We start from the raw sequence: 25729 nt of genomic DNA, 5'->3' as shown, positions 1-25729 counted from the left end.
TTCCTAACTCTCTAGCAACACTAGAGGGTGCTACATACAGCTGGCTTATGGAAGGGGGAACAGGCGTCTTACAGCCCTGAAGTGTTGTGGACTTTGCTGGAGGCTGTAACGCTTGAAGATGGCAGAGACACTCAGCATCTACTGGAGAGGTGGGCATTTAGAGTTTTCTGTTTCAGGGTGTTTTTATGACATTTTTTTGCCAGGATCGCTTTAAAATACAGTAAAAACTTATAGGTTTTAATAGTTTTAAGAGAAAGTATAGTTTTCATGTTTTTTATGTGCATTAGTTTTAAATTGGTTGTCTTTTACCTGTTTTTTCACTATCTGTATACAATCTTTGTTTTAACAACAAGCATTTAATACATAACAAAGGCTTCCCAGAGCACCATGGGTTGCCTAAAGAGACAGTAGGGCAGAGCAGCTAGCATTGTAGTTCCCTTTATCTGATGCAAGCTTCATGTCTGATCAGGTGATAAATGACAGAAACGTATTGAGGGGGTAGGGATACAGCCAAGCTACATCATGATACATGTGAATGTGCTATGGGGGTGTAGGATTATACAAAAGAGGCCATAGTTCAAAGATATCCATTGCAGCTCATCAATGAGACTGAAGTCATCTCTGCAACATATAAAGAAAACAGCAGAAGGCACCAACTAAGTGCAGTATATAGGAAATGACTTTATTAGAAATCTCTAATCTCTATTCATATTTTTAATAAATTTTTTTCCTATATACTACATTTAGTTGGCACCCTCTGCTGTTTCCTTTTAAAGGATAAATTGCTGCTCTGATAACTCTGTAAGAATTCTGTAATCTAAATCTGAGAGAAGACTAGAGCTCTGCCCGATGGATGGATTGAATACAACACAATAATAAAATTCAATATTTAACATTTTATAAAGCAAAAAAATGTTCCATGCTCCGACAAAAGGTCCAAGCCTATGCTGTGCTAGTTGTCAGCAAAATAATAATAAATAAACTGTATGAATGTGCATTGCACTCAAAATGCCACCACTGAACTCAAACTATTAACCTAACTGAAAAAAAAATTATACAGGAATGCAACCTTTTCCATTTTTCTGGACCTAAATGTGACATTGGCGGTAGCCTGAAAAAAACGGACGCATTTCCGTTTGCATCTGCCTACTCATGGGCCTGCATTGAGCATCCAATCAGGTCCACCCTAAAAAAACTGACACGTGGACCTGATTGGAAAGGTTGTGTGGAAGGGGCCTTAAAGTGTTACTAAACCAAGGACCCTGCATCCACTATAGTATTATTATTTATTATTATTATACAGGATTTATATAGCACCAACAGTTTGCTCAGCACTTTACAATATAATGGGAGACAATACAGCAACAATACAGTTCAATACAAGAGGGTTAGGAGGGCCCTGCTCCTTTCTATACAGTGTATCTGGTATTCCACAGTACACAGAACATGGAAATACAATCATTTTAATAAACTGCTAAACACCTTTTCTCATCAGCAGTATATATCAGTATTGTGACTTCTATCAGTGTCTAGAATACTGGTTACAGCCTGCAGGAGCAGTTTTCATTCTGCTCTGATTGTCCTATGAAGCTGCATAACCCCTGACCCTCTGTCTGGACAGCGCTGATTGGCCCTATGCTGATCACATACACCCTCTCAAAGAACAAAAAAAAACTCTCCAGCAATACACACTAAACTGAGCATGTTCAAAGTAACTCCTAAAGCTACGTACTATCAGCAGATGGACTGGGGACAGTAGAAAAAGGGGAGGATCAGAGAAGACCGGATCAAACAGCCTTTTTACACAATGCATCGGATAAACCCCTTAGGTTCCAGAGTGGGTATAACAAGCACACTTTACTTCATATGTAGACTCATTTTACAGTTGTGGGTTTAGAAACACTTTAAATACAACCTATGTAATCACCTAAATTTGACTTAATTTTAGCCTCTTATAATTACCTGTATGGTTGCACTTAGACTGGGAGAGGAAGGGGGACATTATTGTGAGCCAATCAGATATGCAATATACTAATACTGCAGAAAGAAACAAGCTGATGGGAGAAAAAAAAAACCTAAAGAGCAGAAAGATAACATGATCAGCCTCCTGCTGCTTCTTCACTGTCTAATGAGCAGACTGGGGGCCAGGGACATGACACCACTGTAAATGAGAAAGTGGTTAGATTTAGGATAGAGGGGGAACAATTAGCAGATTATTACAAATAACTTTTTTAAAGCCCAAACACCTTTCTACACCGGTGGACGGTCTGCTCTTTATCATTGCTTGAATGACAAGTCCCTTGGTTTTCTTATCCTTTTCATAAACGTAACCAGATCATTTCCTCTGTCACTGGAATAAAATTACTACAGCTTTTGCTGCACTGCCAACGGTGCTCCTGATTTTGATCTTCATTTTCTTTTCCTCCCTGTGATCTCTAATGTTCTAATACAAATGAGACACGGTTCACTGGCAGCTAGCTTGCAAAATGTTTTTAATTATCTGCAAAGCAATCGAGAAGGGAAATCAAGGAAGCCTCTGGATAAGACGGGACATCAAGAAGATCATTTGCATATCTTAATAACAAAATCGGTGGCGCAAGTTGCTGGGAAGTTCTTAAAGTGAAAGATCACAAAGGGTTAATTAGCCCCAGCCTCTGATGTCTCTGCTCTGGACAGTGTCCTAAATCTCCACGGAAATGTCCTCTGGTGATAGGAGATGGTTGACATCTGAAGAATGATGTGAGACTTTGATTGCACCTCCTGGGATAATAAATATTATTTTTTTTTTAGATGAGTTCAATAAACTAATTTTTAATAATCAAAATAAAATTCTAGAGTTGGGCTTTAAGTATGTTGTTACTGGGGAGTAACCCCAACTATGCTTTTGGGTGCTTCATCGTTCCTCACCCTAAAGGGGAAGTTCTGCTTTACGTCCTCCTCCCTCCTTGTTATTCTTTTGGATCTTTTTTTTAAGGGGGGGCAGGTACCTAGATTTAATAGGTATTGGCTCCCACATCTGGTCGGGTCACCTAGGCCATGGGTGTCAAACTGGCGGCCCTCCAGCTGTTGCCAACTACAAGTCCCATGAAGCATTGCAAGATTGACAGTTACAAGCATGACTCCCAAAGGCAGAAGCATGATGGGACTTGAAGTTTCGCATCAGCTGGCGGGCCGCCAGTTTGAAACCCCTGACCTAGTCAATTGTACCAGAAATTCATCACCCCCTCCTTGCCTTATAGGTCACATCACAGGTCCCAGCAAGCTACGGGACCATTCACACAGCACAGTGCAGCTCACGCATGCGCAGTGGCAAGCCATCTGTGAAGCCGTAGGGAGTCACAGTTGGCTTCCCACACTAAAGATGCTGGTGCCAGGGACTTAAAGACTGGCAAAGAACTGGTGTGGGTGAGGATGGTATTGGATCCCTGAATCTGAAAATGTTCTTTTATTAAAAGTCAGTTTAATTTTTTTCAGACAGCAAAAGACCCGCTTTAAAGTGTATGTAACCCCAAACAGATATTTTTCGGTATAGTTGGCAAGATGTCTCACTGTATACAGTTGTCATAATTTTTTGTGAATTTGTTGTGAAGTTACCTGCCTGGAGATCCTGCCAATAACATCACTTCCTGTTGCCGGCTGACAACGTTAATCCACTGCCTTCTAATTAGTAGCGGCTTTGTCAGCCTGCTGTTTGTATTCCTTCACTGTCTATCAGATAGGTAGACCAATAGTGAGTGCACATAACAGGCTGTTATTGATAATAATCACAATCGCATCAGGGAGTGTTGTTACTGGCAGGGTTCCCAGGTAAGAAACTTTGCAACAGATTCATGAAAAATAATTTGTTTAAGAAAACTATATATGGTGAGGCTAAATGCCAAACATACTGAAAAATAGATATTGGGTCTACATATGCTTTAATGTAAAAACAGAGCTATGTTAATAGGCTTTCAGTGGCAGTAATACAACTTCCAAATGTTTTATATTGTAAATGATTTTAGGTGGGTTAAGTATCCAGCACATATGGGGTGGTATCAAAAACTAGACTAGTTTTGTAGAACGAACAAGGCTGCAGACACAGTCACAGGGAGCACGGACCTTCATAAGTTGGTGTGCCAAAAGACATCATCCTGTGTACATCGGGAGCTGTGCAACTGGTGCAATTCTGACCACGTGCATTACCACATCTGCTATTTCATTACGGATAGCAAGTTAGAACACAGAGGAAATGTGAAATTCTACAAGTTTCATCTCCGGTATTGATCCTCGACATGAAGGAAGGGCCATCCACGGCACGCTGAAGGAGTTCTTGGTAGACTTTGATGCAATGTTCCTTCTGGTCCTGGGTCAGCAGTGGAGAATGAACTTGGCAGCAATACATCACAGGTTCAAATCACATGTGAGGATTGCCTGGACTGTTCCGTATCACACACCGACAATGGCAGCAATGTTGTGGATTGTTCTCCAATGATCATCATGCACATGTTGCCAAATGGTTTTGACATTTTCAAGTGTTGAGCTCGTTGAAGGTCTTCCTGATCTCTCGTCGTGTTCTTCTGCTCTTGAAGCGCGCGTGCCAGTCAAAACACCTCAAACAACTTATTGCAGCATCTCCAAAAACTGGCCGAATCATGTCAAACGTCTCTGTGGCAGATTTGCCCAGTTTCATGCAGAATCTCACATTTGCTCTTTGTTCTAACTTGCTGAAATTCTAGTACCAGAACTCACGTTTGACTCTAAATCGGTAACCTGCAAAGGCTTTTAAAATTGCGCTTATGGATAATTCTAGGTCGCCATTTCACAGGTGTGCACAATTTTAAATCTTGACATGTTTGGTATCTATTTACTCCATGCAACATCTTCTTTTATATTGTACCAAAAAATTGGGTATTATTTTGTGTTTGTGTGCACTAAAATTCATTTATGTGTATTTCTTCCAGAAAATTTGCATTTGGTAAATGGCTGTGCAAATATTACGTGACATAAAAAATTGCAGCAGCCATCATTTTCTTCTCCAGGGCCTTTGCTTTCAGAAAATATACAATGTTTGGAGATTCTAAGTATTTTTTTAGGAAAAAATGCAAAGTTTGACATATTCTGAGAAATATCAATATTGCCCCAGGTGGCAAGTGGTTAAAAAAAAATGGTGAGGCAAAATTGCTGTTTTCCTAGCAAAGTCAAGTTCAGCAAAATCACTTGCTGAGCCCTATTGCAGAGATAGAAGGACAATTAGGACAGTGCAGCAAATGATGAACAATCACAACCTTTTTTTGAGTTGCCTTTTTGTCGATTGGAAGTTTACAATTGGTTATCGGAGAACTATTTGTTCACATTTGAATGTGTTCCTCTCTGTAAAACACATTATTGAATTCTCTCATAATTAGTGGTCCTGTTAAAAAAATAGCTGCAGTAGTTCGGCTCAGTTTGCAACATTGTATTTAAGCAAAACTGCATCCAATGCAGATTTTCCTATAAAATAGAGTTCAACAATGTTTGATCCTCCATTATGTGTTTTTAAGCTCTTTGTGACTACAATGAGGAGCCCCCCTCAAAGGCTGTAACAGCTAATGCTTGGCTTTTCAGCTGAGCCTAAAACATCACCAGTTAAAGCAGTCTTTCTCAAACTATTTGTCCCAGGGGAACCCTTGAAATAATTTTCAGGTTTCAAGACGGTACCCCTGGTAAGATTAGTCTATCTAGGGCTATTGGCTAAAAGTCCCTTACATTGGTGGCGGTAAGTAGGAAGAATGCCCCCCCTTCCAGGGGTGGCCAGAATTGCAGCCATGCCATTGGCTCTGTTGGATCTAGAACTATGCAAGCACCATCAGATGGGAGGTCAGTTAGCCACAGCTCTAGGAACCTGTAGCCACCTCTGGAGGAACCCTAGGGTTCCATGGAACCCTGGTTGAGAATGGCTGAATTAAAGTAAGCACTCTATATACAGTGTTCCTATGGAGAATTGTAATCTATGCCTGGGTACTGTAGCCTAGTGGATCCTCCTTAGTATACTTGGAGAACTCATATAACAAAGTGATGATAGCAGACTGATTAAAAAACCACTCTCTACCTCCCACCATAGTGCCTAGAGGTGGGGATGGTGTTCTTGCTGGAGTACCAGAGATTTTCAAAGAACTGATGAGGGATCAAACGTTGCCACACTCCAAAGCAAAGTTATGCATTATGGAAGCAGTTCTTCTCAATGTAGGCACATTTTCCAAGTGTCTGTTGTGGTACAGATTAGTTTCTAAATATATTGCCTTCTTCTTCAACAATTCTACACACAGTGCTACAGACAGACTTTGATAAATAAGCTTTGCTTCTGTCTGAGATAAATTGGCAGACAATTCATCTGTAATTTTCTGGCACAATTGTTTGCAACAGATGGCATTACAATACCTATTCAGGCAACAATTATTTACTGTGTTCATCGAAACTCAGAAATTCCATAATTATGGTAGTGAAATGAATGATTTGCTACAAAGCAAGTTAAAGTGGTATTGTCATGTGCTTGATGAAGAGGTAATGGTTCCCTGAATGCCACATTCTGAGGAGGCAAAGTCAAGTAGAAACCAGAAATATCACAAGAAATTAAAGTTGTACTGGAATGCATTGGTGGACATGGTAGATAGGGGTGGAAATAGAATGGGAGGACAGGTAGTCAAAATAGTCCTATTTTGGTATTCGGAAAGAATACTTACAGCCCAGTCCAACTTAAAGCCCATTTTGAAATGCTGTGTTTTCTACTCCAATCCGGAAGGGAAAAGCCTTATGTGGAAGTGGATTGAGCAATGGTTCTTCATTCACTGATGCTTTAAACTATTGCTGCTGCAACCATAGCTAAAGCATTTCAGGGTTTTAACACTCCCCTTCACCAGGACTTTTGTTGAGAATTATTAATGTACCATACAAGGTGCCATCATTGGTAACATGCTTGATGTGTGTATGATAGCCCTGAACCAATAGAAGTGAAAATTGGTTCTGATGGACATGCCTTAAGGTGCATTTTCCTTCAAAAAAGCAGATCTATGATGAAAATATAGTGTGGGCAGTCCCTGTTCTGGTCCTAAATCAATGTATATAATTGCCAGCACACCTTGGATCTTCAAATTACATCCAAAGGTTTTAGTGTAGGACCTCCTTGCCACATGTCTGATAAAAGTGTAGCAGTGCCCCCTTAGGAGCCAGCAGATTCAAATGTCCCATACTTGCTCAGCAGCCAGGCACACAGTCGCAGTCACTCTTGGCTCATTGAACAGTTCAGGGAGGTTGAGGCCTCACAAACAGCAAGCACATGGCAGGACTGCCCATGGCTGGCATTCTCTTTCTAGGACAAGACAAAGCTGCCCCTGGTCGCAGACTATTTATACCCATTTCCCAGCCTCTACCTGTTCAGGACTCGCAAAGATTCGCTGGGTCAGTATAAATATTCATGCTGCTCATTTATATTACTCCATACATATGTTCCAGATCTGACCAGAGGGTTCTGAACATACAGGGAGAGAGCAAATAAACCTGCAGCCTGTGAGACACAGAACAGACCTAACCAATCACATGCAGCTGCACTGACTTCAGTGAGCTAGAACTAAATTTGCTTAACCCAGAAATTGCAGCCACACTGATTACAGTTTGACAACCTAAATTGACCTAACAACAAAAACACAGGTTCACTGGATACAGTGAGCCAAACTAGATCTATGTACTCCTAGCACCTATCTAAGACGGTGCTGCAAAGGGGTCCAGCTCAGCCCCAAAATGTTGCGCTCTTCTGCTGTGATGTGATGGCTTTGAATAAAGTCTTTGGGCATTATCTGAATATCCACTGTGTGCTGGCGGTCATATACAGTACACTGATCTGTGACGTTTTCTGTCTCCGGTTGGCTGTTGCTGCAGCACCCACTATCCCTTAGCCTACTCCAGGAAAATGTGCCATGGGAATATTGATATCTGTTCTGGTCCCAGGATGCTACAACTCTATAGGCTGCCTTTAGTGCCATCAGGAAATGTTAGTCTTCATCATTATTATTATTATTATTACATCGAGTTTATATAGCGCCAAAGGGTTTACTCAGCGCTGTACAATAGAGGGGGGGGACAATACAAGAAACAGAACAGCAACAACAACAGTACATGAGGGGTTAGAGGGCCCTACTCTTTCGAGCTTACAATCTAGGAGGGAGGGGGTAGTAGCACAGGAGGAAGTGGCTGTGGGGATGGAGAGGTAGGAGGAATGAAGGAGAACGGCTGTTAGGTGAGGGAGGGGTAGGCTTCCCTGAAGAGGTGGGTTTTCAGGGAGCGCCTGAAGGTGAGGAGGGAAGGTGACAGTCTGATGGATTGGGGCAGTGAGTTCCAGAGGATGGGGGAGGACCTGGAGAAGTCTTGCAGTCGTGCGTGGGAGGAGGAGACCAGAGAGCAAGATAGAAGGAGGTCCTGTGAGGAGCGAAGGGTACGGGTAGGGTGGTACTTGGGAATCAGGTTGGTGAGGTAGTTAGTGGCAGTGTTGTGAATGGCTTTGTAGGTTAGGGTTAGTAGTTTGAATTTGATGCGTTGGGCAATCGGGAGCCAGTGGAGGGATAGGCAGAGGGGGTGGCAGAGGTGGAACGGTTGGTGAGGTGGATGAGTCTGGCTGCTGAGTTCAGGATGGTCTGGAGCGGGGAGAGCCTGCACTGGGGTAGGCCGGTGAGAAGGGAGTTGCAGTAGTCAAGGCGTGAGATAATCAGGGAGTGTATGAGTAGTTTAGTGGTGTCTGGGGTAAGGAAGGTACGTATCTTGGCGATGTTGCGGAGGTGGAGCCTGCATGTGTTTGTAAGTGATTTGACATGAGGTTGGAAGGAAAGGTTAGAGTCCAGAATGACGCCAAGGACTTTGGCTTGCGGGGCGGGATTGATGGTGGTGTTGTTGGTAGTGAAGGATAGGATGGGGGGGGGTGAGTGGGCAGGGGGAAAGATGAGGAGCTCGGTTTTGGAGAGGTTAAGCTTGAGGAAATGGAGCGACATCCAATCTGAGATGTCGTTTAGGAGGTGAGTGATGCGGGCGGAGAATATGGGGGTGAGGTGAGGGGTGGAGAGGTAAATTTGAGTGTCATCAGCGTAGAGGTGATAGTTGAAGCCGTGGGAGTGTATGAGTTTGCCAAGGGAGGAGGTGTAGTTGGAGAAGAGAAGGGGTCCAAGGACAGAGCCTTGGGGGACCCCGACAGAGAGGGGGAGGGAAGGGGAGGTGGCACCGTTACTCCATCCCTGAAGAAGGGGAAAGCTCTTTTCACCCAAGACATGTTGGCTGTATATGATACTCTTAACCATGAAATGTTTCAAAAAGTTCTTTAACTGAGATGAACTTTTGTACCAGGCACTCCTCCATACATATCCAGGTATCTACTGTCATTGGAAACATGTTAGTCTTTGTACAGACTAAATGTGGCCTCCTCTGAGAGAAGGATCTGGACTTGGTAGGATGCCATTAGATAAAGGAACTTTTATAAACAATATGTTTCTTCATGTTTATTAACAGCTTTTCCTGAAAGGCAGGATTAGCTTCCCCTCATCGCTGAGAAGGCAGCACATTGTTATTTATTTTGCAGCGCTGGCTTTTATAATTAGTAATTATCAGAAAAAAACAATTAAGTGCTATCCGAACATTTCCACAATCTTGGGGCCATTTTGGTAATTGTCTAAATTAGTCTCAGAAGGAACTTCAAGGTCTTCTGCCACATACTAAAGCATAGAGACACACTGGCGTTAATCTTTATTTACAGGCCTGACACCGCCGTGCCATAACACGCTTTGTATTAATCTTTAATTGCAAGTGTAAAATGCGGACCGCAGTTCAAACACCAGACAAGTGGAAAGCAGCTGTAATCTCTGACCCAGATGAGCTGTAGCCCAGAAAGAATTTATGGCACATCGGAAAAGATATATGAAGATTGCAAGAAAGAAAACTAAGTTGTCCATAGCAATCAGTCCAGTACTAGTACAGTATGTGCTGCACTACAAAAATAATCTGGAATCTGATTGGAAAGGTTTCATATAGTGAGAGTAGTATTCAATATTGTCAAGTAGTGGCCCATGGAAGTCTTTGCCTAATTGCCAGGGGTAGGCCTAGACCGGTTAATAGGAGAGATAGTTAAAAGTTCAAAATCAATATCTGCATGCTTATTATGGGGTAGTTAATCAGAGTTTTTTAGCAGAAGGGTCAGCATGACAGCCAGGAAACCAGCATTGTCATTAGGAGAAATCAACAATAGCAGCCTTCATTATTCTTCCATTAAAGGTGTTTTTAAAGCAGAACTGTGTCCAGAATAAATAATTCATGATCGATATAACTTTAGATATTTTGCCTTCTGGCCAGGGGCAGACTGACAACTCATGGGGCCCCCGGGCAATAGGGGATCATGGGGTCCCTGTGTCCTTGCCCAAACTCAAAAAAGCCTATGAAAAAGGTACCAGGGGCATCTCATGGGGCTCCCTACTGACCCCGGGCCCTCGAGCAATGCCAGAGTTTCCAAATGGTCAGTCCGCCCCTGCTTCTGGCCTTCTAACTGCTTATGAACCCTGGCACTGTAAAAAAAAAGAAATAAGAAAAAAAAAAAATATGAAATATATATATACTGTATAATATATTTACTTGTTTCTGGGTTACTCCAGCTAAGTCCTCTTTGCCATTTTATTCCTCCGGTGGCGGGCAGAACCATAAAGTGGTTGTAAACCCTTATATATTTCAATATGTTCATATTTCATGTCTGAGGGTTACAACCACTTTAATGCATTATGTTGCATTTCTCTCTGCAAAATTCCTCCTGTTCAAGGGCAAAACCTTGATATCCTGTGCTCCCAGGGCATGGGATGCCCATAATCATTTAACCCAGAATAGAAATGGTACCGAATCACTAGATTGGTAAACCAGCAGGGAATAGCACTAGAGATCAGATGAGTATAGAAGCTGTATCCAAGTGCCCGTTTACTCATCATACTAGTGTAGCACCCTCTAGTGTGCTTCTAGAATAATGTAGTGAATTATCAGCAAAATCATTTTGTATGACTCATGGTAATTGTGCAAGTCTGTGACTGAGGTTGGGTCTTTGCAGGTCAGCTTGATGACTCAACAGGTTGTGGCTCTATTGCCTCATCCTGACTCTGGAGGACCATAGAACCTTCCAGAAGTCGGTAAGCAGGAAGGGATGGAAACCTAATTTGCGATATTCATGGGGGTCCAGCCAATCCCACGTTTGGAGGCCTTGGTGGAGTGGTGGACTGGCCCATAAATATGGGAGAGTCAGGCTGACAGTTGGGAGGAAGTTGGAGTGCTGAGGAGACTGTCGGTGCCTGGGAGGGATCCCCCATGTCTAAGGGGGGGGGGCCTCCAGGTTGGGCTTATGCTGGCTCAGGAGGATACATTCAGCAGTGAGGCGTGACTGGGATCAAGACCTGGAGCAGCAGGAAGCAAAGAGGACAGTGTGAGTACAGCAGCACTCTTTGGCATCTACAAGGGGAAAGACTTCCAAATGTAGCAAGCTTTCTAAGGGCAGTGCTGGGCTCAATCCTTTATCCTTGTCCCAGGAGGTCTTCCGAGAAGCCCGGAGGGCTGGTGGTGTTTGCAGGCTGTGGAGATGGGAGAAGTCCTAGAGGGGGAGAGAGAAGATGTCTCTGCATGTAGCTACGAGAATTTAAGTTGTTTTTTGAGGGGCTGCTAATTCCTTGCCCATAAAGGGCAGGTACTACTGATCTGCAATGACTGATGGCTTTCAGGAAAAGAACAGTCCAGGATCTTCTTTTGTACATAGGAAGGAAGTGTCCTCCCATTATTTCAAGCCAAATTGGGCATCCCATAATCCCTATTTCCCTATCCAAGTTGAATTCCGCTAATAAAACAACAAAACCAAGCTCATGGACTGGTCACTGTCTTTGGATGCAAGCCTGTGTGAAACAAACCTGCCTGGCTGTGCAGAGGGAAGCTTAGGGGTACCCATTATACAGCAGCCCTCACGAGGGTAGTGCTACACTCAGATGCAGACGCAGCCCCTTTAACTCCATTTCCCACAACTTCTTCAGTTCCTGGGCAAGCGTAGGAAGATAATTTCCTCTGCTTCCTCACCTCAGCAGCTCAGAAAGGCCACACCTGATAAGACAGACGGGGGTGCTGAACAAGTGATTTGCAGACAGGTGAGAGGCCCTCCACTGTCAGAACTGGTCTGTAAACACAATAACAGATAGGATGCTGGATTCAGACTTTCTAAGGATCACTGATATTGTCACTGGGAACACTGACTCCGGTCCAACACTCCACAAAATGGAGACTGCCCTTAGCAACAGGGAAAGAACCAAGAGTTGAGAATTCACATATATATATAATGCAAAGAGAATCCCTAAGAAATATGTAAGAATCCAAGATAATTTAATGATAAAATTGATTCATAGTAGAATAACAGGTCACACAGGCCTTTCCTCCTCTCCACTGTTAGCAAGGGCAGGGGTTCACACTGCGGCACTGCTTGGAATTAATATCATGGTGTATGAGAGCCAAGCAGTGCAGTATTACTCTTAGCCAAACTGTGGCTGACACTGCCCCGGGGGGTAGGTCCATGACGGCCTAGGCTCAGAGGAAATAGCTTGTATGACACTGCCATTCAACTGAAGAACTGGGAACACTTGGTGGCAGAAGTAAATTATTTTAGGACGACTCCAGACTGAAAGTCAGTATTGACACAAAATCTTTTTATTGTTTACTATTATTCATCTACTCGTTTTTTTCTTAGCTCACTTTAGGCTTCTATTTTTTAATAAAAGCTTCACAAGAACCTGTTACGAAGGTTTTAAATCATCTCTCAGCTTTGTTGGTTTAAAATAAAAAAAATATCAGAGTACATCTTCTGCTGGAATTAATTATTTTATATCAAATGGCTAAATGTGTTTGGAGCTTGTGTGAAGCAAGCTGGCGTCATCAAGGAGCTTTTGGACCCTACTGGATAAAAACTGTTTCAGATCATAGTTCTATTCTGCTAAACCGTGATGTGACCACCAGGGAAGATAATATACTATTAGGATGTATGCTTTGTCACACCCATCGTAGAATGCCTGAATACCTTCTTCCATGCTACTTGAATATTTTCATTGTGGGAAGTTGAAAGAAATAACTAGAAATTTCCTTTGAAAGGACAGCCATGCATTCCAATTACAAACATTTCAAATGGATTTCACTTTAGCCTTACCATGACAACTGGCATATAATGACCAGCATGACATCCGCAATTGTAGTAGTATGTCTATGACTCAAAGCGCCATCAAGCTTGCTAAGCCTTGCAAAAGGGTTTAGAGGGATGACAGAAATATGGAGTCTACCAGATATCTACCAGATAATCCTGACTCACCCCTCCACCCTCCACATCAACCCCATATCACCTCTCAGTGAGCAGAAGACCCCATTCAGTGAGGACATCTCCATGGTTTGTGTGATAAATCTGTCGTCTGTTGTTTTGACTGTTGGAACCATCACCCTCACCAAGTGAAGGGAAGCCAAGCCAAAAGGCTTTCTTTAGAAGCTGGATTTGAAATTTGGATCGGGTTACTTTAATATTGGAAAGCTAATATTGGAACGCACGTTCCTAACCCCAGAAACCACTAAACAGCTCATCCACTCCCTCATCATATCACGACTCGACTACTGCAACTCCCTCCTCACTGGCCTGCCTCGCTGCTGGCTATCCCCGCTTCAGTCCATCCTGAATACGGCTGCCAGACTCATTCACCTTTCCAACCGCTCCATCTCCGCCACCCCCCTCTGCCAATCCCTCCACTGGCTTCCGATTGCGCAACGTATAAAATTCAAAATCCTAACCCTGATGTACAAAGCCGTCCACCATACTGCCCCGAACTACATCAACGACCTAATATCCAAGTACCGCCCAACACGCACACTCCGCTCCTCACAAGACCTCCTTCTCTCTAGTTCCCTGGTCTCCTCCTCCCATGCCCACCTCCAGGACTTCTCCAGGGTGTCACCCATCCTCTGGAACTCCCTGCCCCAACCCATCAGATTATCACCTACTCTCCTCTCCTTTAGGCGCACCCTGAAAACCCATCTCTTCAGGGAAGCTTACCCCACCCCCTGCTAACTTGCCAACCTCCTCCACTCTTCCTACCACTCCATCCCCCACAGCTATCTCCTCCTGTACCATCATCCCCTCCCTCCTAGATTGTAAGCTCCAAGGAGCAGGGCCCTCGATCCCCTCATGTTTTGCATTGTATTGGTATTGTTCTGTCACATGTTCTGTCCCCCTTTGTATTGTACAGCGCTGAGCGAACTATTGGCGCTTTATAAATACTGTATAATAATAATAATAATAATTCAAGGTTGTCAGTTCTGCCCAGTGTTGCAACTTGCTCTTCCAGATTTCCAATGTGAGCTTCCAGAATGGCAACCCACTCACATCTGTTGCAGCGGTATCCATCCTGGAGCTGTTGCTCCATATGAATTTCCACATTGTATTTCAAATATTTCTAGCCTAGTCCTATTACTCTGAATGATCTTGAAGTTTGTAAACTACAGAGGAGAGAGGAGGAGCTTCAGGCAGTGGAGTCAGTGCAGGAATTACTGCTTGTAGGCAGCGAGGTACTGTGGGATATGTAGTCTTTAGAAATTGAGAGTGTACAGCAGAGAAGAAGCTGCAAAGCATGCGGGGAATCCAGAAAGTTGCAGAAAAAGATAACCAGCAGACAGGCAGCACTCACAACATGAAAGGAGATATTTAAATACGCTTATATTGGATTGTCAAATATTACTATGGTTTGTCTAGCTATTACAATGCTGACATTATAAAATGAAAGTATGCTGTACCCACAGATTTCCTTTAAGCGATAGAACATGGGGAAATGTGTATGCATTGCAGAGATGCACTAAATATGTAATAATTATTTTCCATGGCAATCTAATCACCTGAACTGAGGAAACCACTTGGTAAGTGGTGAAATAACTTCTGCATTATGCCGGGTGCACACGGGTTGAAAATCATCCGTAAACGGTCAGTCCAGCACGAACCGGCCGACTTTCGGCCTGTGTGAACAGCTCCCTTTCTGACAGAAGCCAATCGCAGAAAACCAGCTTCCGATCGAAATCCGATTAGTGCTGGCAGCCAACGGCTGCGAGAGGTGATCAGTGTGCCCTGGCACAATAGCTCAGTGGGAGAGATCGCTGTACTAACATCACTTGTGTTAGTACAGCGCTATGCCAATTTTTTTTTTCATTCAGACCGCTGAGTTGAACAAAAAATAACTAATAGTATGTATCAGGCTTTAGAGAACAAGCCTGAAATTGCAAACTACTAATAGCTATACCATGAGCTGGATGAAAGAAAACTTTCACAGACATGCTTCTCTGTACTGGATATATAAAATCTTTATTTCCAATATAAAATATATGTGACTCACCCATAAATTGCTAATGAACAGTTAATGGCTATTTCTGCCCAAAGTTAACATTTTCATTATTGGTGACTGCTGGAAGATTTAAAGGGCATCTATCACAAAAAGCTTTTACTTAATTGGTGGCTGTGGTCAACACAAACACCTTTCATTTTTTAAGGATTTTGTAACTCCTTTTATTATTATTTAATTCTTACTGTTGTCACATGTTGAACTATTTCTTGTCACTTTCATGCTATTTAGCCTTTTTAGATCATAAGCTAAATGTATAATATTATGGCAGTCTTTCCTGTTCTCCATCTGGACATGTCAAGCTATCCTTGTTATCCTGTGGACTCAGCTTCTGGCATTGTGTCATTTATGCAAAATAGTCAGCAATGGCAGTGACCAGCTGCTAACCAACTGGTCTTGAATTGCTCAGATCAGAGATGGGCCAGACTTGTATCTTTTTTAACAAAAGTACCATCATTCCTACCATTTGTGGAAAGGTAAGGGCACAACATGGATAATGTTGACTCTTTCAATAAATTTGAACAGTTAGACTTTGGATCTTAATTCAAACAGTACCTAGAAATAAAGGTGATGCACTTTATTTATTATCTCTTAGATTGTAAGCTCCAAGGAGCAGGGCCCTCCTAACCCTCTTGTATTGAACTGTATTGTCTCCCTTTATATTGTAAAGCGCTGAGCAAACTGTTGGCGCTATATAAATCCTATATAATAATAATAATTTATTACAGCTACTTACACTATATAGTGCTGTCAATTTACTCAGTTCTTAACATACATATTATTCATTCACATCAGTCCCTGCCCTCAAGGAGCTTACAACTAAGGTCCCTAACTCACACTCATACTAGGGCCAATTTAGACAGGAGTCAATTAACCTACTAGCAATTAACCTACTAGCATGATTTTGGAGTGTGGGAGGTAACCAGAGTACCCAGAGGAAACCCACTCACGCACAGGAAGAACATGCAAACTCCAGGCAGGTAGTGTCGTGGTTGAGATTCAAATCGACGACCCTAATACTTCTAAGTGGAAGAGCTAACCACTTAGCCACTGTGCTGCTTAACCTCCCTAGCGGTATTCCCGAGTGTAGCTCCGGTTAAAATGTCAGTGCCAAAAGCGGTAACCCCGAGCTTCACTCGGGCTTACCATGCGGCGCTGCATAGGGAGTCCCTGCAGAGCTTACCTTGTCCTTCACTCCCGCGATGTGTCCGCTGCAGCGTCCCCGGCCATCTCCTCTGGCTGATGCCGGCATCCGGCTTCTGTGTTCCGGTCCCTGTGACGTCGGGACGTACGGGCGCCGGCGGCGGCAGGAAATTTGAAAATGTTAAAAAATGTCATTTTTTTCCAAACAAATTTTACATAGTAAAACATTGCTGTTTCAACCCATTTCACATACATATTGTCCCGAGTGCTTTGTCCTGTGCCCTGCCTGCATTTTGTGCCTGGAAACTGCTTTCTGCCTGGAAACTGAGAAACGTCCATGGCGTCCAAAAAGTGTCCCTTTAGGTCAAAAGCGGGTTTAGACCAGCTAGAGAACACCGATAGTAAATTAGAACCACTTGCAGAATTGAGTGATAATGATTCGTGGGGAAATTCGTCATCAGACACTGAAAACGATTTTGCGACTTTGCTCAGCAATGTACGAACTTGGCGCTCTATTTCAAATTTCCGTGTTTTCGGTTTGATTATATTATTGCATTAAATGTATTATTATTATATTATTATTTTTTATGATTATTTATTAATTTATAATTTATGATTTCGTGTTTCAAATTTTATCATACCCGGGATGTTTAATAGACTCTTGTTCGGACAGATTTCAGTGAGTTATTCCTAAAAATTACAGCCTACAATAAAAAAACTACATATTTCCATGCAAAATAATGGTACCACTTTCAGCACCAAAAATCTGAAATAATCATACCGCTAGGGAGGTTAAACAAATGATACATAAAATTGACATGTATTAATTCTTATACTCATAATTCAGAACTAATAAAAAGTCATCACATGCATAAAAAGTATATATAGATATACAGTAAACAACAACAAAGACTGAACCAATAATCATTCATGTTTTGTATAAAAATGTTTATGCTTCTGTAGGCTACTACAATCTAAAACATACAAATGTGTTTGTTGTTACAGGTTTAACAATGACAACAGATGAAAGCATCTTAAGAAGTGAATTGTGGCCTTCTGAAGAACCGTCCCTTTTCTCTACAACGGGTGAAGCGAACAGTGCAATGGAACAAACAGCGGAGACTGGGAATGTTAATTATAATGACAACACTACACAACCCAGTATGGATGTTAAGGATAATATTACAAGTCCAAGTGACAGTGTGCAGGACAATATAACAATGCAGTTGGGGGATAGCAATCCTTCAGAACCTTCACCCTTATCTTCACTCCAGCCTACAGACTCAGGTCTAAGTGATACCAGCACATTACCCCTATCAATGTTCTCCTATTCAGCATCCTCATATGCGCCCACATTACCTGAAACAGATCATTCCATTCCTATTTCATCATCATCACCATTGTCTTCATCACCATTGCCATACCAGTCTTCTCTGTCAGATATATCTTCCACTAATGTGCCTTACACTGACAAAGAAGGTTTAGTAACATTAGGAACCAATAAGCAGGAAACATTAAATCAGGACACAGTTACAAATATTATAACTTCTACCTATATTCCAACCAGCAATATCTTGATTTCTCAAACCACCAGCTTGCCAGAAGACACAGATTCACGGACAAGGGTGTTTATGGAGGGTTCTACAACTGTAGAACTGACAACTGTAAAACTTACTTCTAGAGTGCCATCAACAAAACCATTTATAGAGGTAACTAATGTAGGGCAAACCTACAGTTCAGTGGAGCCTGCAGCCTTAGTTTATACAAGTATTCCAGTTACATCATCTATAGAAGCCCAGAACATAACCAATCTACCTATAACAATAGGGCTTGAAAACACTGCCACAGATGTAAGTACTTCAAATTCAGAAGGGAATGAAACTGGTAAACCTCAAACAACCATCAACTTAAATACCAGTCCTCAAACTACCAATCCAGTTTCCAAATCTTCCACAGTCATGGATTCTTTGAATACCCAAACTATAGACACAAGCATTTTTACAGAGATAAACACAGCAAAAGAAAGAATTTCAGAGATTTCCATTGTGGCAGTAACCACACCTTTCCATTACACTACCACAGAAATTGGAGAAACCCAGGAGATCACTGGGACAACAACTGAATTGAGTTCAAATGCTGAATCAGGCTTTCTGCAATCTATCGGTCCTCCTGAGCTCCACACAACTTCAGAAAGTAGTAATGAAGTACATACCTCTACAAAAGGTCCTTTGATAAACGAGGTATTTACATCTTCCAGGCCATCACCAACAAAGCAGTTTTCAACCTCCACAATATCAGAATACACATCAAGCTCATATTTTTATATAGATACTGTGTTAAGCAGTATCCAGCCAATCACAGTTTCAAAGATATCTTCTGTTGAGTCCACAACATCTGCAGCAGAGTTAATAGATTCCGAGAGTGCCAAGGCTTCCATAGTTGCCACAGACAGTGTTGACACCACTTTTTCAGGCACATCAGTAACTTCTCCTATTATGTCAACATTATTTCCTTCTCAGTCAAGTGACACTACTACACACAACGGTGTGACCAATTTTACAGTTGCTCCCTTTGCCAGTTCCACAGCTAACTCAGATATCACTGAAAGTATTACTGAAGAAAATACCTATTTAGTTTCTACAAATGCCAAGTCCACAACATTAGGAAATATTGTGTCATCATCAACAACTTCACATACTGAAAAAATTACATTCCAGGTTACTAATGGACCAGACACAACTGCCAATACACCAACACCTGTGGCATTAACAGATGATACAACAGTGTCTATACCTGATGCCATCCATAATGAAACAACAATGTGGAATGTCACTGAAATTGATAGTTTCACATCTAAAACATTAATGATCTCCTCAAAACCATCCCATACAGAGTCAGCAACAGAAACATCTTCATCTATCACAACATTTGGAGTGACCAGTACCACTAGTGACAACACAAAGATCTCCCAGACAGATTCAACAGGTGCCACAAACAATCCAAAAGTAAGCAAAGACAATACAGTCTTTATAACAACAATAACAGAATTGAAACCCACGGCCAGCAACATGTCACCTTCTGATGAGTTGACTACCAGTGCTAATAATATTGTGGAACTGAATACCAATGAATTGATAACAACATTACCTTTAAGGCAAACAACTACACGGCCTATAACAAATGCTATCAGTGATAGCCTCACAACTTGGGTTCTTCCAGATGTTTCCAGAAATTCATCACCAACTAAGATGAGCACATCAACATTCTTCACTTCAGAAAAAGTGTCAGAGACATTTGCACCTTCTATATCCTCAGATACACCTAGTACTGATATGCAAACAGAAAGTCTGCACTCATATTCCACAGGGGACTCCCATTACACAGTCACAAATGCACCTCTTTCCAATCAAGGAAGTACAGTTTTTATATCAACAATGACAGATTTTGGAACCTCAAACAATGATGCCTTTTTACCTACTTCCAGTCAAGAAAGTACAGTTTCTTTACCAGCAACGACAGATTTTGGAACCTCAACAAACAATGCCTTTTTAACTACTTCTAGTCAAGAAAGTACAGGTTCTTTATCAACTATGACAGATTTTGGAACCTCAAATAATGATGCCTTTTTAACTACTACTAGTCAAGAAAGAACAGTTTCTTTACCAGCAACAACGTATTTTGGAACCTCAACAAACAATGCCTTTTTAACTACTTCTAGTCGAAAAAGTACAGTTGCTTTGTCAACTATGACAGATTTTGGAACCTCAACAAACAATGCCTTTTTGCCTACTTCCAGTCAAGAAAGTACAGTTTCTTTATCAACTATGAAAGATTTTGAAACCTCAAACAATGATGCCTTTTTAACTACTTCTAGTCAAGAAAGTACAGTTTCTTTACCAGCAACGACATATTTTGGAACCTCAACAAACAATGCCTTTTTATCTACTTCTAGTCGAAAAAGTACAGTTGCTTTGTCAACTATGACAGATTTTGGAACCTCAACAAACAATGCCTTTTTGCCTACTTCCAATCAAGAAAGTACAGTTTCTTTATCAACAATGACAGATTTTGAAACCTCAAAAAACGACGCCTCTTTAACTACTTCCGAATTAGCTTCCAATCTTGGTACAAGTATGGAGCAAAATACTAATGCACCAAATATAACCACAAAAGTTGATGAAATTACCACAAGTAATCTGATGACATCCTGGACTAATGCTGAAATTAGTACTGAAGCTTCTGATCTTACATCACCATTACATTTGTTAAGTAGTCTTACAACTTCTTTCTCATCCCCATCTAAAGCTACTGGTGCTGCTACCACTTTTGTGTCTACCAGGACATCCAGTGCTACATCTGAGTCTGAAGCTGACACCATCACAAACTATAATATTACTGAAGGCAGTACATTTTCTAGCGTAACACAGACTGAGCCTGGAACCTCAACAGGATCTTTTATGCCTTCTTTTTCTGAACTGACCACCTATCCTAGTATTGATACTGAGCAAAGTATCTCAACAACAGTGTCAGATGTAACATCAGTAGAGATGACCTCCATAAATAGATTAACATCAGTGACTGTAATAGATTATAATACTGATATATCTTCTAAAGCATTGCCTAGTACATTAGACACATCAGCATTCTCTTCTTCTCAGGGCAGTTACACAGCTGTTGTTCAACCATCAACAGAAGCAAATATACAACCAACTTTAACTGCAGAGGTGACATCTGAACCTCCTGTTTATACACCAACTAATGTAATAACAAAGTTGCCAGATGAATTTTCAACAGTGTCCACTTTTCAGACCAGTTCTACAAGTTCTGCTGGATCCCAAACAGAAGAATTTAATGAAACAGTTGGATATAACACTGTTACAGCAACAGAGATTTTGCAGACATCCATTCATCCAAGCCAGAAATCTTATTCTAGCAGCATAACTATTGCACATCTTTCTATGTCAACTCAGACATCTCTATCACCAAGTATAACATCCAGTGGTAAGCAAGAATTTATAAGTCAGACAAGCCAAGAAACTTCACCAAGTACCTTCTCCACTACTAAATCTTCAGTATCTCAGCCAATATCCAGAAAATCGATAGAGCCAGAAGCTACTTCAACAAACACCTATTCATTATCTCCTACAAACTCTTCCAATTTGTCTCATAATTCTGAAGGCACTACATCTTCAACACACATGCAAACAACTGTAGGTAATATCACAATTACTCAACATAACACTACAGACACAGCTGAAACCTTGACATATTCAGGGTCTACAACATATAGAGAAGCTTTATCTACAGTAATTGAAAGTAGTACTCAGGCCATTCCAAACACTACGTCTTCAACTACATCCCATTTTCCATCCCCATCCATAACATCTCCTTTTTCATCAACCATTCCAAATAAAACTGCAATCGTTCCAACAAACATATCTGGTTCTTTCTCTACAGTCTCTACTATGGCTTCTTCTTCTGAGATTTCAAGTGTTTCATCAGTAACAAACACATTATTGACCACTTTGATTACAAGGACTCCACAAGTTCAGACATCAAATGTTGTTACTTCAAAACCAACTAATTTTACAATAGCAACTCCCACAATAAAAACACCTGCCACAGTTGTTCCTCAAACCACAATGACAAGTAGTACAGTTTCAGTGCCCCCTTCAAGTACTAACAGTACTACTACTACTACAACTACTACTACAACTACTACTGCTACTACTACTACACATGCACCTACAACACACGCACCTACTACAATCATTGCTACAACTCTATCAGACACCACCACTACATCAGCTGTTCACCCTCAAAACATAACCACATCAGCTGTAGCCTCCACAGTGATGACCACCAAGACAACAAAAGCTCCTTTGGTGCCAGTGTCAAATGCTACTACTGGTTTGAGCACAATTCTGAGTACCATACTTTCTACACCAGAAACAACACCTCCCCAATTTGGATGCCAACCCTCATCAGAAACTATGGTTAAAACAGGTAAGCTGTTTCAGGGTTCTCAATCTTAACATTCTCACTCAATAATGTAGAACAAGCTGAAGTTACAATACAAATTGAATGACACCTGAAAAGCACATACTGTTAGATTTTACAATCTGTAGTTATTATTTATTTTATTTAATTGGGAATATTAGTTGACTAATGTAAACAACTATAGGACTGTGTACTATGGTTACTGAAGCTGGCCATACACTAGTAGAATTTCTTTCAAACATTTTTGTTTTAGGAATGTTCGTTCGATTTTCTAATGGTTTGTGGGGTAAAATTAATGTTACTTTTTGAACTGTAGTGACGAGAAACTTTGAAGGAGCAGGATGGAAGATTTTTCTTGAATGTACAAACTTCTTACAGTGAATATAGTTTTCATTTGCGAAATTCCATTCAAACCATTCAAATTGAAAGTTAAAAGCAAACGCCTTTCATCAAGTCTCTGTTGGCACTACCAGTGTATGGCCAACTTTAGGAGCTGGAAGACATATTGGGGTTAATTACTTAAGGCAAGTAAACTGTGCACTTTGCAAGCGCACTTGCGCTCTGCGAAGGTATTTGCTCCAGAGCTTATTAAATGAGGGGAAGCGCTGCTGAATTTCATCATCCAATCATTTTTTTTTATTTTCCTTGCATGTGATTGGGTATTCTTTGCAAAGTGAAGCGTTACCTGATTTACTAAGCTATGGAACATGCATAATGATTCTTGCAAAGTGCATGACCAATTTGCTTTTAGTAAATCAACCCCAGTATGTTACCAACATGAGTTCAGCCATTTGACAACACGTTTGTCATACCTCAGGTGGCCTCTCTTCTTTTACTTAGCTTTCCTTACTAAGCTAAAAAAAAAGCGGTTGGTATTATAAAACAGCTAATCTGACATTCACAAAAAATTCGCTACCGATGAATCTTCCTGATGCACATGTTTTAAATGACAGTGAATAATTTGCCACCAGTGAATGTTTCATGAAAGTCACATTTATTGCTTTGTAAATGTACCCCAACGTTTTCTATAAATATCAAACACCTCTTGCCTCTCAACAGCAATAAGGTCAGACATCCTGGCAAACACCATTATGTTGGTGCGTGGCCTGGAGGGTTGGGAAGGACTCTTTAATTTCCCCTTCTCCTTCCCCCACCCCTTTTTTTTCTCTCGCACTTCTTTTCCTCTTTTTCTCTAATGGACATGGTGTTCCATACTTTCCCTCTTATAAATATGTATATAAAAGGGGAGGATCGGTATGATCTGGTGCAAGATACACTGTATGGTCAATTATTTTGTGTTTAATGGGTCCATGGATCCTTGTTATATTTATGGTTATTTGCTAAGTCACGCAGTGTCTGGCTTATTGTATTTTATGTTGTGAACTAATGTTTTTGACCCCTGAAACATCTTTCTGATTCTTCCAAAATAAATAAATAAATATACCCCATAGTGTGCTTTAGATTAGATTAGGATACTGTGGACAATTTATATTATCAGTATTATCCCAGAAGAACATCCATTGTGAATGTCGGGCCAAGCCCATATCCTACTATATAAAATAGCATAAAAGTGCAAGAAATGCACTTAAAATGTGTTAGTTTAAAATGGTTCCAAAAAAATCACATTAGATTAAATAAAAACCACAGAAAATTCATGGAAATTAGGGTCTTTTTAAACTGTAATTGCTGGTCAATAAATAATGCATATATTGGGTAAACCAACAAAATTAATATTATTTTCTGCTAACAGCCCAAGGTCACACGTCAGTGTTTTATTTCCTTCCTTTCAAATGCAATATTCAATTGCTCAAGCGGAGAATGAAAAAGAGCGGGAAGCTAGACCATGGATTTTGTTTTCTCAATTAAACATTTCAGAGATGATAATGTTGTGTACTTAATTCTTCAAAAACAAAATTTTTTTCTTAAAGGATATTTTAATATTGGCAAAAACTGCCCCAGCAAGCTTTCAGGGAGCCAATGATGGTTACAAATTTTCAAAACTTTTTGGATTGTTTGTCAACAGTGTATTTGTATGGAAGGAGGAGATCAGAACATAAAGTTTCATTTACTCGTATCAAATAAGGGGTAGTGAAGAGTAGAATATGCATTCATTTTTGATTGTTTCTTCTTGCTTAGTTCTCACCCTGAAGAGTCCTCCAAAAGATAATGAGCCTACTTACCGACAGGCCCTGAGGGTGTTCCTTAACAGTACTCTTAATCAAGCGTTGAACATGTCAGTTCAAGTCGTTCTAGATCCGACACCAGTACCTGTAAGTATCATATATCATGTAAATAGGTTGTACATAGTTATAAGAACTGTCTTAAAAAGAAAGTATTGTTAGAATTATATATGTATATATAAAATTACAGCACTAGTTTAAAATATTAATTAAATCTCCTAATATTACCGTAAATCCCATCTTTTTTCACCTTAAACCTAAATCTATGTTAGTTTAATGTAATTTAATGTATTCTTGTTTTTATATGCAAACTTAATAAATGGTTTTATGTCAGGTCCAGGCAGGCCATAGGGCACACTGGGCATTTTCCTGGATAGGAATGCCCACTTCTTCTCCTTCCATCCTGCAGGCATTCAGCAGCTGCAGGAGAAAAATGGACAGCTCGGTTCCTCTATATGCCGCCCCGCTGCTCCTCTATCCATCTTCTTTCTGCTGCTCCCGAGCCCCTGTCCTCTCTCTTGGTCCCTCTATGCTCTCTGCAGGCCCCACCTCCTCTCCCACAGTGCTGCCAGGTTCTCCCTCCCCTTTAACACCGGCTGCTGCATGTGATCTGTCAGAATGGAGAGCAAGGAAGGGGCCCATAAATATTTCATTTACCAGACCCTTCATTGTCTGAATGGACAGTCAGTGATGGTACCAATCACTGACTTTGTCTATTCATAACTGAGACATAGTAAACTGTGTTTACTATACTTCAGTTTATAATGAATGGAAAGCTCTGTACAGAGCTATTCCTGTCCATTCACTCTGTGCTGCTGAGGCTGCAGAGGTGGAGATCGAAGGCTGTGCCCTCAATCTCCTTTCTCTGTCTCAAAGGTGAAATGTCAGGGGTCCCTGATAGCTTACCAAAGCCCCCCAACAGGGCTATTAGAAATAATAAAAATACAATTGTACAAAAATAAATGAATAAAATAAAATGGTATCAAA

The 25729-nt window shown here is 41.1% G+C and overlaps 1 protein-coding gene across 2 annotated transcripts in view; it reads left to right on the top strand.

Moving 5' to 3' along the window:
- KIAA1549L (KIAA1549 like) overlaps positions 1-25729 on the top strand; it is a 216674-nt gene that overhangs the window by 61025 nt on the left and 129920 nt on the right. For both annotated transcript variants that reach the window (XM_089675874.1, XM_089675873.1), the window contains exons 2-3: positions 17568-22568; positions 24699-24832. In XM_089675874.1, the coding sequence (XP_089532000.1) occupies positions 17568-22568; positions 24699-24832 (5135 nt within the window). The remainder of the gene's footprint in view (positions 1-17567; positions 22569-24698; positions 24833-25729) is intronic.

The sequence above is a fragment of the Staurois parvus genome, unplaced genomic scaffold (assembly GCF_062004578.1).
Source record: "Staurois parvus isolate SC_StPar_1 unplaced genomic scaffold, SC_StPar_1.0 ptg000159l, whole genome shotgun sequence".
In the NCBI taxonomy this organism is placed as follows: Eukaryota; Metazoa; Chordata; class Amphibia; order Anura; family Ranidae; genus Staurois; species Staurois parvus.
The sequence above is the reverse complement of the archived record's forward strand: the minus strand, read 5'-3'. Positions and strand labels throughout refer to the sequence as shown.